At 38.5% G+C, this 12,929-nt stretch overlaps 1 protein-coding gene across 5 annotated transcripts in view; it reads right to left on the reverse strand.

The window, feature by feature from the left end:
- Positions 1-4,022: 4,022 nt before the first annotated feature.
- ccpg1 (cell cycle progression 1) overlaps positions 4,023-12,929 on the reverse strand; it is a 70,759-nt gene continuing 61,852 nt past the window's right edge. For 4 of the 5 annotated variants that reach the window (XM_073032834.1, XM_073032832.1, XM_073032833.1 and 1 more), the window contains 2 exons: positions 8,152-9,593; positions 4,023-4,831 (listed from right to left, as the gene is read on the reverse strand). In XM_073032834.1, coding sequence (XP_072888935.1) covers positions 4,633-4,831; positions 8,152-9,593 — 1,641 coding nt within the window. In that variant the 3' untranslated portion in view covers positions 4,023-4,632. The other variant, XM_073032836.1, reaches the window with a different exon arrangement.

Genomic DNA, 12,929 nt, shown 5'->3' on the forward strand with positions numbered 1-12,929 from the left:
TGGGGGGAGAGATTATAGTGAGGGGGGGGGGGTAAAAAAGAGAAAGAGAACCAGACTAAAATAATAGATAGGGATGGGGGTAAGAGGAGGCAGGGGTATCAACGGAGGTCTGTGAGTTGGATGTTCATGCCGGCAGGTAGGAGGCTACCTAGGCGGGAGATAAGGTATTGCTCCATCGACCTGCGTGTGGCCTCATCTTGACGGTAGAGGAGGCCATGGACAGACATATCGGAGTGAGAGTGGTCTGTGGAATTGAAGTGTGAGGCCACAGGGAGATCCCGCCACTGCTGGAGGACCAAGCGCCGGTGTTCGGCGAAACGGTCTCCCAGTCTGTGGCGGTTCTCCCCAATGTATAAATGGCCACACCGGGAGCACCGGATACAGTATATCACCCCAGTTGACTCGCAGGTGAAGTGGTGCCTCACCTGAAAGGACTGTCTGGGGCCTGGGATGGTGGTGAGGGAAGAAGTGTGGGGGCAGGTGCAGCACTTCTTCCATTTGCAGGGATGAGTGCCCGGAGGGATGGAGGGGATGAATGGACAAGGGAGTCGCGTAGGGAGCGATCCCTGCGGAAAGCCGAGAGTGGTGGGGAGGGGAAGATGTGGTTGGTGGTGGGATCACGTAGGAGGTGGCGGAAGTTACAGATACGTTGGATCTGTAGGGTGATAGGTGATTGGAATATTTCTTAATACTTCACACTTGCAGCACCAGTTTAGCAGGTGTGCAATAGGAGGCATTTATTATTCTTTAACAGTCTATCATTTATTTATACATATCCTTTATATTTCTATCAAATTTATGCCAGTTAGTTTTTTTGCCCAGCCAGTCCAGGAGGTTGTGTTGAATCTGTCTTCTTTCCACACCCTGTACCCTCATGCTCTCCCATGCATATTAGCTCTTAATTTTTAAAGTAGTTTGTTTTTAAATGATTAAAGGCTCTGACCAGCTACTCTGAAAATATGGTAAAAAAAATAGCATTGTTCCACAATGTTACTGCCTCTTCTGCCTGTCAGTATTAGGACTGACCCAGACACAGCAATGAGCACTACCAAAACCTCCACACTAGACAATACCCATCCTGGTAGACAGCTACTCCCACACTGGATACAGGAAATATTGCAGTAAAACAAACAATGTTTTCTGTGATATATGCAGGAGAAATATCCACATGGAAGCTTCACATCAAAACATGTGTTTTTAACAATATCTATAAACAACATATAGTAATACACAAAGTGCTGGAAGAACTCAGCAGGCCAGGCAGCATCTATGGAAAGGAATAAAGAGTCAATGTTTTGGGCTATAACCCTTCAGCAGGCCCGAAACCAGGTTACTGTGGATTTCCAGTACCTGCAGAATCTCTTGTGTTTACGTATAAATAACATGAAAGGTACTTGGATCTACTTCCTGAACAAGCAAATTTCAAATCATTAATGTACATGCATTTAGTACCGAAATGTGACATTGTATTATCATAAAGCTTCAGGACCATAATTCTAATCTGTTGGAAGAATTTTGCTGTCTTCCCCCCCACCCCCCCCCCAGATTTTTTTTTCAATACCCAGAATCAAAAATTAACCTTCCTTAAAATTTTAGGAACAGACTTTGGATAAAAATCTGAGAGATCAACAGAAGACAAGCAGAAAACAAATATTTCTGTACAACATAGCAAATAAGCCAAAATATACAGAAAATATGATACAAGAAACAGAAATAATCTGAAATGAAAATATATAATGTTCTCTTATCAGCACTATTCAAATTATAAACATAGGAAAACTATCAAATATATAACACCAATAAGTATGTCAGTTATTCAAAGAGTGATGTAATAATATTGAATAATGTTTATACTAAGCAACACAAGTGTTGAAAAAAATATCCTTAACTGTTAAAATAGTTAATACATCCTAAGAAATGTGAACTGCAATCTAAAAATAGAAAAAATGTTAATTTGCAAAGGTGGCTGTTATATAGAACATAGAAATTTACAGCACATTACAGGCCCTTCGGCCCACAATGTTGTGCTGACCATGTAACCTACTCTAGAGACTGCCTAGAATTTCTCTACCGCATAGCTCTCTATTTTTCTAAGCCCCATATACCCATCTGAGTCTCTTAAAAGACCTTATTGTATCCGCCTTCACCAACTTCGCCCGCAGTGTATTCCACGCACCCACCACTGTGTGAAAAACTTACCTCTGTCATCCACCTTGTAGCTACTTCCAAGCACTATGCCCCATCATGTTAGCCATTTCAGCCCTGGGAAAAAGTCTCTTGCCCACCACTGAAGTAAGACTCACTGGTCTATCATTTCTTGGGTTCTCTACTCCCTTTCTTGAACAAGGGAACAACATTTTGCAACCTTTCAATCCTCTGGTACTTCTCCCATCCCTATTGATGATGCAAAGATCATCACCAGAGGCTCAGCAATCCCCTCCTTCGCTTCCCACAGTAGCCTGGAGTATATCTCATCCAGTCCCGGCGACTTATGTAACCTAATACCTTTCAAAAGCTCCAGCACATCCTCTTTCTTAAAATCTATACACTCAAGCAGTTCAGTCATCCCCACAATTGCCAAGGTCCTTTTCACTGGTGAAGCAAAGTACTCATAAGTACCTCGGCTCCATGCATGTTACCACTATCGCACTTGATTGGTCCTATTCTCAAACGGCTCATCCTCTTGTTCTTCACATACTTGTAGAATGCCTTCGGGTTTTCCTTAATCCTTGTTCATTTTCTCGTGGCCCCTTCTAGCTCTCCTAATTACATTCTGGAGCTCCTTCCTGGCACCCATGTAGTTTTCTAGAGTTCTAACAGTACTTAGTTTCTTGAATCGTTCGTAAGCTTTTCTTAGATTTTCTACATCCTTTGTACACCATGGTTCTTTTACCCTCCCATCCTTTCCCTACCTCCCTACCTATGCAGAATGCTATGCAAATATTCCCTGAACATTCTGTTGTGCAATTCCCTGAGAACATCTGCTCCCAATTTATGTTCCCAAGCTAGGAATCTCTTTATATACCTCTTGATTTACTATTGGAATTGTGATAGGAGTTGGTGAATTACAGAGGTTTCATTCCCTTCAGTTGGATTCTGGAAAGCAATCAATCAAGCTCAACATGCATTCCACATCAGGTGTGCAATGGATATTTAGTAGCGGTGGTGTTGGAGTTGAGTAAGTTTAGTCTTAATTTTTTTCCCCATTATCAAGAAAGGATACTTTGTAGCGATATACTACATACAGAGCTAGAGACGACACGCAGTCTGTAAGTCGTTTCAAGACTAGTTTATTCAAACGTCGCGGTGCTGGCATTTAATCCCTAGCGCCCGCCCTCTCCGGGCGGAAATAACATCAGAGGTGCATTACCAAAGTCTCTCCCCGCCTGCGCAGAAAAAGTGGGTCGCCACAACTTGTGCACAAACTAATTGAATACTGATGTTTTATAGATCTAAACTAATTAAATATTTTTGTACTCCTAAGCTTAAGAACCATGAAGTTTATAAATGTTTATCATGGCAGAGGTACGACCTGCAATTACCAGAATTAACTCACCCTCTTCCATTTGGAAAATTAATGGCACAGTATTGTCCCTTTCAGCAAGAAGCACTTTACCACTGGTACACAAACATACACGCTCCTAAAGAGCAGTCAAATTAGGTCAAAATCGGAACATTCAAAAATAACATTTTCATGACTATGTCCTCTAATTGCTTGTGTACAGCAATATTATTTAAGGAATTTATTGAGAAAGATCTTAATCCATCAATACCTTCTTAAAAACTAATAGGAAAATACAGAATGCTACTAAGGATTTCCCTCTTTAGAATCAGGTTGACTTTGAAAAGGTCTGTGGAATCAAGTCACTCAAACGATAGCCATAAAACCAAGTTGTTAAAACTAATGAAAAGATCTGTTTAAAAACTAGACTTTTTTTGTAGTATCTGCATAAGTGCACAGTAAATCAGATTTATAAACATGTATAATACTTGGGGACACATACAAATTTGCAACACGAGTGTTTCATAAAAAAAATTAAGCAAGAACTTTTATTATCGATTAGTTTTAACATTTTTGTTTGCTTGCAATTGTTCACTGTCAAATGGAAATGTAACTGAATTCAAATTAAAAATACAGCCTCAAAATCATAAAGATAGATATTTCTGTGCAAAGCATTCACCACAGGGCAAGATAAAATGGAACAATTTTTTTTGCCATGGAATAAAATAATCTTCAACAAATTAAGAAATATGGCACATCAACATTAATAATTTATACAGTATGGAATTTACGTTCACATGATAGCAAATTACAAATTTGCTAAGGCAAGAGACTCACAGTTCATGCACATACACAAGCAAACGCAAATTATTGGTACACTAAAGATCCAGCAACTTTTAACTTTTACTTAATCTTGAAATTTGTTTAGCACAGCATACTTGCACAACACAGCACTTTTCAAATACAGATGGAAAATGATTAGCAAAACTACATCTACTCTCTTGTTATTCAGTCAAATGAAATGCATACTGTTTGAAAAGATATTTCATTATTCTTACACCTGTACCATAAACAGCAGTCACATGTGTTTTGAACATGTTGAAAACACATACTTATGCAAATACACCCATTTAATATTTTGGATCAAAAGGCATTGGCCCCAACTCAATTTCAACATTTGCCATATGTCTTCCATTGCCACGGCCTGGCTTGTTCCATTTGCATTCCCTGTGCTGGCAAGCCTGCTGCTTCCTTTCAGGTCTCGCTGGTCTGGAGCCATATGCATTTTTAGATGCATGTTTCCTGTACTTATCAGGACCATATAGTGGACTGCAAAGATAAAAGTTATTCATTGCTTTTCAATAAAATAATCAATTAATTTGTAATTTCCAACTTGCATTATTTTTGCACAATGGATTAGAAATATAGCAATGTTTTAAGCAGCAGCATAATGCTAAACATGTAAAGGAACAAATGAATCTACGGTATTTAAAATGGTTCTTTTGATACTTGGGTAGAAAGGATTATAGCCAGGCACATTTTAAGAGGTATTTTATAGGCCTATTGGTGAATATTATACATAAAGTGTGCTTAAATGTTTATGCACAGACCACCTGGTTATCAATCATTCTTTAGGAGGGATCCTATATGAGGTGGAATGATTTATCTATCTTCTGTTAATGGTCACCTAGCAGAAAGCATAAATACCCAGGTCTAAACTAGCAACTGGATATTCTATGCCAATTGCAAATGACTAGTCCTGATTAACTGAAAGGGATTTGATTTCTACTGTTAATAAGTTTCATATTGAATTAAAAATGCAAATCATAACCAGAAGTGCATGAGGAGACCAGGATGCGATAAGAATCAAAATCTGCTGCAAATCTTGCAGCTACCAAATACAAGATTGTGGTTCTTGAGGCTTTATAAATTAACATTTCTGAATTTTCCCAATTCTATTCCCTACCCCAAGAACACATATTACAGAATTCCAATTATAATAGAAAACTTTGGAAAGTTTGAAAATATTCAGACAATATAATTTAATGAAAGGATGAGAAGTTGTGAAACTAAAATGTTAATCTGATTATTTTCTTCTCTCCAGAGATACTGCCAGTGTGACTCTATCCTTTCCAGCACTTCTGTTATTCCAGATTTCTAGCATCTGGAGCTCATTTGTATGTCAGAAGTAAATTGTGCTATCCGATGATTGTCCACAACGTGTGAGCGTACAGCATGATTTAGGCTATACACTCTGCCACAATAATGAAGATGTTCAACTGAATGTGCACTTTGTTTCCTCGAACATTACATTCCAATTGGCATGTAATGCTTATCCCCAACCATCCTTGGGAGGTTATGGTGAAGAACCTTCTTGAACTATTATAGAAAATGGGATTCCCAAAATGTTTGCAAAGCAGGTAGTTCCAAAATTTTGGTCACTAAATCAATTCAGAAAACAGTATTCAACATGTTCACAATCCAATCTTTTTTTTTTTAAAACTAATGAAGACTGTAAGTTTAAGAGCTGTTGGTGGAGAAGCCAAGGTGAATTGTTGACCATCACGTTCACAGTACATCATTTTAAAGATGTTTTCAAGGTGACAAAGTGCAGAGGAATACGTTGGTGCCCAGAGTGCTGCAGACACTCCAGCCATCTCGAGATGTGGCGAGCACCTCAACACTACTGACTCAGTGCTTGTATTTGCTGGAAAAGCTTGGGGAGGGTCGTCGTGTTTTTTCCACAATATTCTCTGAATCGGATCTGCTCCTGAACCAAATGTTATTAATGTAGCTGGTTCTTTTCGGTTTCTGGTCAACATGAAGAAATCAACTTATTCTGCACAAAACTGGGGTTATTGTTCAATCTGTCCAATGAAAAAATTCACTGGTCCACTGGAGTATATTCCCAACTCACTTCTGATCAACTTTTATATTAGGTAAATCTGATGAAAAAAAAGTGCTATTCAAGTTATGAGTTCATAAAAGAAAAACACAAGATAAATTCCTTTCAAAAAACACCAAATATATAGAACCAGTGGAATGAGATTTAATCATTAAATTTATATCAATTGCTTTTGCGCAGGTTTAAGTTGAGAGGGGGACAGGGATATGAGAACAAAGTGAACATTTGTGATGTAGAGAATAAAGAAACTAAATGACACCAAAGATGGTGCAAGCTGAGAGAAAAAAAAGAGGATCCATCATTATTGACATCCATTCTATCCAGGGATGTAATAGGAGTTCAATGACGATAAAGAGATAAAAAACAAAAGCTGCAAATACAAGATTGAAAACACTGCAGATGCTGAAGATTTGAAATAAGAGATTCTTGGAAATACCCAGTTGGTCACACAGCATCTGTGAAGAGGGGGAAACTGGGGTGGCATGGTAGCATAGTGGTTAGCACAATGCTTTACAGTACCAGCGATGCAATTTCAATTCCCGATACTGCCTGTAAGGAGTTTGTACATTCTCTGTAACCACATGGTTTTCCTCCCACAGTCCAAAGATGTAGTGGTTGGTAGATTAGTTGGTGATTGGAAATTGCCCTGTGACTTATGCTAGGGTTAAATCGGGTGTTGCTGGGCAGCACAATCCAAATGGCTAGAAGGGCTTATTCCATGCTGTATCTCAATAAATAAAACAATTGAATTAATGACAGGTTGAAACCTCTTTATCAGAAGTGGTCAGTTCTGATAGAAACTGGTAAGGCTGGTGATCTGAAATTGTTCATATCAAGTGTTGAGTTTGAATAATATAATGTGCCAAGTTTGCATGTTGTTCTCTTCAAACTTTGTTGAGGAAGTAGAGGCCAGAGAGAGTGTGGAGTGGGATGGAGAATTAAACTGACAGGTTAGAACTTAAACTCCTTGAGGATTGAACAGAAGTGATCTGCAAAGTGGTCAACCAATCTACATTTAGTTTCTTCAGTGTAGGGGAGACCACAAATAGCCTCAAATTAGAAGAAGCATATCTGAATTACTGCTTCACATGTGAGAAGAGACTAAAAGTGCAGATGTTCCATCTCCAACAGCTGAGGTGGGAAGGTGCTGAGGAAGGAAGAGGGATTTGACATTGTCGGAATATTGCATCAGAGAGCTGTGAAAAGAACAGTCATCAAGCTGAATTCTCAAGTTTCTCTCTCCAAAGATATTACACAACCTGCTGAGCATTTCCAGCATTTTCTATTTCTATTTTAAATTTTCAGTATCTGTGTTTCTCACATTCTTACTGGCTGGAATTGAATCACATCTTGAAGTAAATCAGAAAGCAATTCAAGAGTAATGTGTGGAATCCTGTTCTATATTGGCCTCTTTCACCTGGTGAATAAAGTGATAAATATCAAGTGAATATTATTGTATTATTTAGCTGTGGAATTACTGACCTCCCTGCCACCCCCCAGATCTCATCACACACTAAGTGCCAGTAGGGTTTTACTGTTTACTATTTAACTTGTGCCATAAGTAAACCTTATTAATTGTAGTTATTTATGTACCATACGTACTTTGGTCCAGAGGAATGTTGTTTCATTTGATGGTATACATGTGTATGGTTGAATGACAACCACCCTGAAATCTAATCAGAGAAGATTTCTAAATCCTTCACTAGATAAAAGGGCATACTATTTTAATATATAATAAACTTACCTTGGTCCAAAATGATTAAGATAATTGTCACCAAATAAGTGTTGATAAATGTATCCATCCAGGTCATCAAAACCATCATCGTTTCCTTCTTGATGCTCTGCAATATCTTCAAGATAATCTTCAACATCATTGACAAAATCAGAGAATAACATTTGGTCATGTATAAAAAGTCCATTGTGGAAGAACCGGTTGATAAATTTCTCCAGTTCACTCCAGCGTTGGAAGTCAACCATCTCTTGTTGAAGATAATTATGGAGAAGCTTATGAAAATCTTCTACCTTGATAGGGTCGAGGACTTTATTAAATAGGCTCAAAGATTCTTGGTGGGCACACTCAAAAACACCAGAGCAACCCTTGGGGCTCTTGTAGTGTGCACGTTTTCCCAAGTGATCATGTTCACTAGGACCCGACTCAAATTTGCGAGACTCCTCAGTGTACATTCTGTGGGGTTTCCTTGAATTGCTATAATAGAACTGCTCATGGGTTGTTTCTCTGGTTTTATATTGATGTTTGTAATCGTTGCCTCTGTGAGCACCATGCTTTTTGTGTCTATTCGGTTTGTATGGGTGTTCATTGTGACGTTCAGTTTTTGCATCCCCCGCTTTGTCACATTTCTTATTTTTGTGAAACAAAGTTCTTGCAGAGTTTTGGAAGGTTCGGAATGTGGATTTAACAGAATCAGAGAATCGCCTCAGATTTTCTTTTACTGCTTCTTTTGCCAGTTTAATCTTTTCTTTATGATGACGCACAAACTCTTTAGTTGAGTTTTTCACAGCATCAAAAGTATTCTTAAACGATCTAATAAAATTACCTTTAGGTTGATGCTTCTTATTCCTATTTCCATAAAATTCTTGATTTGTTTTTCTCTCTTGTTGTTTTGCTGTTTTCTTTAATTCAGGGTCCTTCTTTTCTTCTTTTGCTTCAATATAAAGTCTTTCCCACAAATCAGAGCGTTGCTGTTCAAAATCCAGCTTCTTCTGGAGCTCTGCAAGTCTTGTTTGTAACCCTTCTGTATTTTTACCATCTTGGTCAGTATTAGCTGAGGTTTGAAAGTGGCTCAAAGAATCCAGTTCCTTACGCAATGCATCCGTTATTTCTCTTTCTTTATCCAATTCCTTCCTCAGCAGCTGAGCCTCAGTCACGAGGGTCCCCTTCTGTTGAAGAAAACTGTATACCTGTTGCTTTTCCTCCTCGAGATGATCCTTTAGTTTCTGGTTTTCTGTGATGATTATTTCAGCATCTGTTCCTTTTCCTTCTAATGTCCGGATTTGTTCCCTCAGCTTCCGAAGCTCACTCTGCAGCAAAGACAATGCTCTCTCTTCATGTTCCAGAGACTCCTTCATACGCTGGTTTTCCTTGGCAAGCATTTGCTGCTGTGACTCAACAGAAAGTTTTTCATCCACGGTTTGCTTTAAACGAGTTTCCAAGTTTTGTCCTTGTGACTAAATAATCATAAAGATAAAACAAACTGTTAAATGGCCTGTTGTAAAGGCGATGTGCCTTGTACTAACAGTTTATTAATTATATTATAGAGCAAGAAACTGAAATGAGCCAAATTCCATTTTTGATAACTAGACTACATGCTACATTTTAAACTGTTAACTAATTTGTTTAAAGAGTTTAACAGGTAGCCCTTCTACTGTTTATCAGTAGAAACAACATATATTCCCCAGAACATGGAACAGTACAGGCCTTTCAACTCACAATGTTGTGCTGACCTGCTAACCTACATCAAGATCAATCTAACCTTTCCATCTACACAGCCCATCACCCTCCAATTTCCTTTCATCCATATACCTATTTAATGTCCCTTATGGATCAGTCTCTACCACCACCCCAATCAATGCATTCCAGACACTCACAACTCTCAAAAGAAAAACACCACCACCTCTGAAATCTTCCCCAAAATTCTAAAATTCCCTCTAATTGCCTAAAAAAAGATGTCCTTTGGTTTCAGCCATTGCCAGCCTTGGAAAAAACACTGCCTGTCCACTCTATCTATGCTTCTTATAATCTTATACACTCCTCTCAAGTCACCTGCAATCCATCCTTGCTCCAAAGAGAAAAGACCTAGCTTGTTCAACATGTTCTCTAATCCAGACAGCATGCTGGTAAATCTCCTCTCCAAAGCTTCCATATCCTTCCTATAATGAGGTGAACAGAAGTGAACACGTATTGTTTAACAGTGCTGCAACATCACCTCGCAGCTTTTGAACTCAATCTCTCAACACCATAATACTTCTTAACCACCTGCAATTTTGAGGGATCTATGGACTTGCACCCCTTGATTCCTCTCCTCTTTACATTATGAATTCTGCCATTAACTTTGTATAGTCTTTAAATTCAACCTTCCAAAGTGTATCACTTCACTTTTCTGGATCGAACTCCGTTTACCACTTCTCAGCCCAACTCTGCATCTTGTCTATGTCCCATTGTAACCTACGACAACCTTCATCTACACCATCCACAATGCTAGCAACCTTCATGTCACCTGTAAACTTACTAATCCACCCTTCTGCTTCCTATTCCAAGTCATTTATAAAAATCAGAAGCAGATGAGGAATTGTACCTTATTTTTATTTTATTAATTTCCATTTAAAAAATAGGAAACTTCAGGTACAGCAGCTTTACATTATATGATGCCTGGAAATTTCAATTTCACTTGCTTACATTTTTCATGGCAACACTCATACATTCTGAAAAAGCACTCAAGTAGAGTGTCTATCCATAAATTAAAAAAAATACAAAATATATGGTAGCAAATTACATCCACACAGGACTCTAGAGACTTATGAGAAAAATAATTCACCAGGACATTATGATATGATGGACAATAAAAGTAGTTATCTATTTACCCAGAGAATGCTATGTAGTGCAAGAACAAAAGAATCTTACAACATCTGTATAAAAATGACTTTTGTCCTGAATAACACTTGTTGTCATATCAAAATAATGATTTAAAATTAAAATTTTCTCTGCATTCACCATATTGGAACGAACGCACGCACGCACACACAAGGGTAAGGGTACCTTAGACTTGATAGCTCTCTTAAAGGACAATTTTGAATACAGATAGTGGAGTATCAAAAAAAAAATAGGGATTCTTACTGCTAAACTGGATAGAGATTTGAAAATAAGAGTGCAAGCAAAGATCATAAAACATTTCCCTGCATTCCAATTCCAAAATAAGAGGGAAGTAGTCAAGGCCAAATTGATAGATCATTTAAAAAGGAAAGAAATCATGACCAGAGACAATGGCCATGGAGAGAAACAGGAACAGGAGGTATGGCAAAGTAATTAGGGAAGGGGGAGTTATGATGGTATTAGGCAGGAATTAAGGAGGATAAATGGGAACAGATCAAGGAACAAGGAAATGCACAACACAAATGTAGAAGTTGTTCAGGGAATACTGCTGGGGTTTTCGGATAGATGAAAAGATGATGGTAGTGTGAAGGAACCAAGAGACATGGAACATCTAGTTAAGAGGAAGAAAGAAGCTTACTTAAGATTTAAGAAGCATGGATCAAACAGGGTTCTCAAGTCACAAGATAGCCAGGAGACAACTGAAGAATGGATTTAGAAGATCTGGAAGGCAGTATGAGAAGTCCTTAGAGAGTAGGATTAAGTAAAACCCCAAGGAATTCTACACATATGTGAAGAACAGGAAAATGGCCAGAGTGAGGGTAGGACCGATCAGGGATAAAGGAGGAAACGTGCCTGGAGTCAAAGAATGTACTCAAAGAATGAATAGTTTACTTCAGTATTCACCAGTGAGAGGGACCTTGATTTTGAGAGAACAGCTTAAAACATGTTGATATGCTTGAACATGTTGAAGAAAGAGGATTTGCTAAAACTGTGGAAAAAAACATTAGAATAGACAAGCTCCCCCGGGGCCAGACAGGATATAGCTCAGGTTATTATGAGAAGCAAGAAAAAAAGATTGCTACACTCTTAGCAATGATCTTTGCGTCCTCACTAGCCACAGGAGTAGTACTAGATGATAGGGGGTTGGAAAATGTTATTCCTTTGTTCAAAAAAGGGAGTAAGGATAACCCTGGAAATTTTAGGCCAGTGAAGGGGAATTATTGGAAAAGATTCTCAGAGATTGTGTTTACAAATATTTGGAGAAGTATATTCTGTTTACAGATAGTCAGCATGGCTTTGTGAGGAGCAGGTCATGCCTCACGAGCCTGAATGAATTATTTAAGGATTTTACAAAGCACATTAAGGTAGAGTGGTGGATGTGGTTTATATGGATTTTAGTATAGCGTTTGATAAGGTTTCCCATGAAAGGTTCATTCAGAAAGTCAGGAGGCAAGGGATCCAGGAAAAGCTGATACAAAGTTATCTTGCCCATAGAAGGCAGAGGGTGGAGAGTATTCTGCCTAGAGGTCAGTGATCATTAGTGTTTTGTTGGGGTCTGTTCTGAGGAAGTGAAAGGGTGAGTTCGTAAGTTTGCAGATGACAGGAAAGCTAGTGAAGCTGTAGATAAAGTGGAAGGTTGGTGTACGTTGCAATGGGACAATGACAGATTGCAGAGTTAGGATGAGAAGTGCAGATGGAGTTCAATGCAGAAAATTGTGAAGTGATTCATCTTTGAAAATCGAATTTGAAGGCAGAATACAGAGTTAATGGCAGTGTGGAAGGTCCATGCCCATAGATCCCTCAAAGTTACCACACAAGTTGATAGGTTTGTTAAGAAGGTATATCGTATGTTGACTTTCATTAGTCAGGGATTGAGTTCAAGCTCGTGAAGTAATGTTGCAGCTCTAAAGATC

Source organism: Hemitrygon akajei, chromosome 30 (assembly GCF_048418815.1).
Source record: "Hemitrygon akajei chromosome 30, sHemAka1.3, whole genome shotgun sequence".
Taxonomy (NCBI): domain Eukaryota; kingdom Metazoa; phylum Chordata; class Chondrichthyes; order Myliobatiformes; family Dasyatidae; genus Hemitrygon; species Hemitrygon akajei.